This window comes from Tupaia chinensis, unplaced genomic scaffold, assembly GCF_000334495.1.
Source record: "Tupaia chinensis unplaced genomic scaffold, TupChi_1.0 Scaffold000024_1, whole genome shotgun sequence".
Taxonomy (NCBI): domain Eukaryota; kingdom Metazoa; phylum Chordata; class Mammalia; order Scandentia; family Tupaiidae; genus Tupaia; species Tupaia belangeri.
Genome location: NW_006159454.1, coordinates 120731 through 123610, shown reverse-complemented (window position 1 = coordinate 123610; position 2880 = coordinate 120731). Strand labels below are relative to the sequence as shown.

Genomic DNA, 2880 nt, shown 5'->3' with positions numbered 1-2880 from the left:
GGCAAGTGTGTGGCCCGCGCCCCCCCCCCCCCAGCCCCTCCTGGCCAGGGCTTATACTGGGAGGAGGGGTGGAGGCTGGGCTGTCTCTTGGACCCCTGCCCTCCACACCCTGCCTCCCAAGGCCCAGCAACCTCGCACCACTGCCGGACCAGTACAGGAGGTAGGTACCAGAGGCTGCGAGCCAGGGCAGGACCAGGGCCAGGGAGAACCCCGTGTCACCCCCAGTGGAGGAAGGAGAGTCCCAAGGACCAGGAGGCTCTGACTTGCCCAAGATAACCCAGGTTTTGACTCTGGCGTGGTGATCTCTCAAGAAAATATAGGGTTTCAGAGCACCCAGGCTGTGGGATTTGGAGAAGGGAAATTGAGGACTGTCCCCCCCCACTCCCTGTCCCCCAAGAGGCAGCAGAAGTCAGGGAGGATTTCCAGGATAAGGCAGCTCTAGGGCTGGCTGAGGTTGTGGCAGGGAGGCGCCCTGGTTAGTAGGCACAGCCCATGCAAAGCTAAGAGGGGGAGTGAATGCTGAGCCTGGAGGGCTTCAAAGAGGAGGTGTCCTCCAGAGCCTTGTGTCATTAGAACCCGGCTTCCCTACATGCAACGGTTCCCATTGCAAACGAAGGACTCTTCTAGACGCCCCCACAGGCGGTCTCTGTCCCACAACCCCCCACCAGCGCCCTGGTCCTAGCGCCCCAGTCTCCTCTGCAGGTCCCCGAGGCAGCTCCAGCTGGAATGGCGGATCCGGCGTCACCGAGGGCGGCAGGGCGTCCTGCTCTGTGGGGAGCGCCCTAGGCCTCTGACAGCCCACCATCTGCTCCCGCCTGCCTCCCAGTCCTCAGGCCACTCGCCATGGGCGGCTGCTTCTCCAAGCCCAAGCCAGGTACCCCCCCACACACACCCGGTCTCCACCCTCCCTCCTCCCTCCCCACCCCCCTGCACTCTGCCGGCCTCCGAAGTAGGTCAGGCCAGGCTGCAGCCCGCTTGCTCTGCTCGGAATGTTAATACGCTGCGGGCTGGAGGGGGTGGGGGGCCTGGAGCATTCTCCTGGCCCCCTCCTGTGGGTGCCCCGTTTTTATCTAGGGCTTGTGGCCCTTCCTGGAAAGGAGGGGGTTTGTTTGTGCGGCTGGGGAAGTTGTCTGTGTCCCCTGGGGTCGAGAGATGGGGTTTCGGAGGACACTTTTAGCCACTGTGGAACCCAGGGCGTGCAAGGTACCTCTCTGAGCCTCAGTTCCCTGCTGTGAGGGTGCAGTGAGCAGATTCCCACTCCCTTTACCTCTTCTGACCGGCTGTGTGACCTCAGGCCCCCACCTCAGCCTCTCTGGGCACATCGCCCCATGTGTATAGGAAACCTCAAGCCTGCCTAGCCTAAGCAGGTGAGTAGGGGGGCCCAGGGTGCAGGGCCCACTCTCCCCATGTCTGTGGGGCTCTCCCTCCAGCCCCCATTTTTTTGCTCCCCCCTGCTATAACCAGGGAAGCAGGGGCGTGCCACCACCTCACGGATGTAGAAACTGAGGCCAGGAGCGGGCTCTCGAGCTCAGCCAGCCTTCCACCTGCCCTGCCCTGGCCACCTGCCCTGGTCACCTTGCCCCGGCCACCCTGCCCCGGCTCCCCTTACCTGATACCTGTCAGCTCCATTACCTTGGGACTCATGAGACTTTTCCCCTCTTCCTGGGCCTGAGGGAGAAGCTGGGGGGTTGGGGAGGCCTGTGACACCCCACCTGGTAGAGGGACCCACCTGCTCCAGCTCAGGAAGCTGCTCCCCTCCCCACGCCCCGTGCTGCAAACACGCAGGCCTGGCTGGACCTGCCCGCCACCTCCCTGCATCCCACTGTGATGAACGATCTCCAGGGTCTTGACCTTGGCCTTCCTCCCCCAGAAGTGGGCAGGAGGGTGCCAGCTGGCGCCATGCTGGGCACCTATGGGCCTGCTGCTGGCTGGCAGGAGGCCCTGGATGGAAGATGCCACCTGCAGTTTCTTTAAAGATCTCCAAAGGGCTGGTCGGCCTGGGACCCCGGGTCCCAGAATGTCTGATTTAGGGGCTGAGCACTCTCACCACCCCAGAGGCAGTGCTATGAACGGGGCCTCTGATGTCCAAATCCAGCCCTGCCCCTTCCTAGCTGTGTGGCCTTAGGTGCGTAACTTCACCTCTCAGCTCTCCCAAGTGCAAAATGGTTTTTTTGGTTTTGGTTTTGGTTTTTTTTTTTTGGAGAGGTTTTCACTATAGGGCACGTGCGCTCGCCAGAAAGACAGACAGAGAGAGACAGAGAGAGAGAGAGAGAAATCACCCCCAGGGGGGATGGCCACGCCGCAATCCTCTCTCCTCCATTCTCCTCTCAAGATCTTGGGCACGCACGCACATGTGCCTGGCGTGAGTTTAAGCCGCCAGGTTCAGGACTTGAACTGCGGTCGACTACATGGGAGTCCAGCGACATAGCCATTACACTAACTGCTAGTCCCCAAAATGGAGTTTTTGTGCTTAGCATGGGGCCTGGCAGAAGAAGCAGGATATTACGTTCTCTGCTCTGAGCTGGCTCTCTGCTCGCTGCAGGTCCCTGCAGGGATGCAGCTGGAGGCTTGGGTCACAGGTGCCTTTGCTAGTGGGTCAGGGGTGAGGCTCAGGGAATTTTAGGCTGTGGGGTAAAAACGTTCGGGGCATGCGAGTTCAGCTGAGGTTAGGAGGGGCTGAAGGGAGATGGGAACAACCAGATCTTTTTGCAAATTCTTTCGTTTTTTTGAAAGACAGATTTTTTTTTTTTTTGCCACAGGGTGCTTGGGCTCACCAGAGACAGAGAGATAGAAAGCAAGAAATCACGCCCCCCCCCCCCAGGGAGGGGGATGGCCACTCCATCCTCCTCTATTCTCCTCTCCATTCTCCTCTCACGATTT

The 2880-nt window shown here is 60.3% G+C and overlaps 1 protein-coding gene across 3 annotated transcripts in view; it reads left to right on the top strand.

Annotated features, from left to right (window-relative positions):
* AIFM3 (AIF family member 3) overlaps positions 1–2880 on the top strand; it is a 24804-nt gene that overhangs the window by 338 nt on the left and 21586 nt on the right. For 2 of the 3 annotated variants that reach the window (XM_006140191.1, XM_006140189.1), the window contains exon 2: positions 703–874. In XM_006140191.1, the coding sequence (XP_006140253.1) occupies positions 844–874 (31 nt within the window). In that variant the 5' untranslated portion in view covers positions 703–843. Of the gene's footprint in view, positions 1–94; positions 161–702; positions 875–2880 lie in introns of those variants that run through there. The other variant, XM_006140190.1, reaches the window with a different exon arrangement.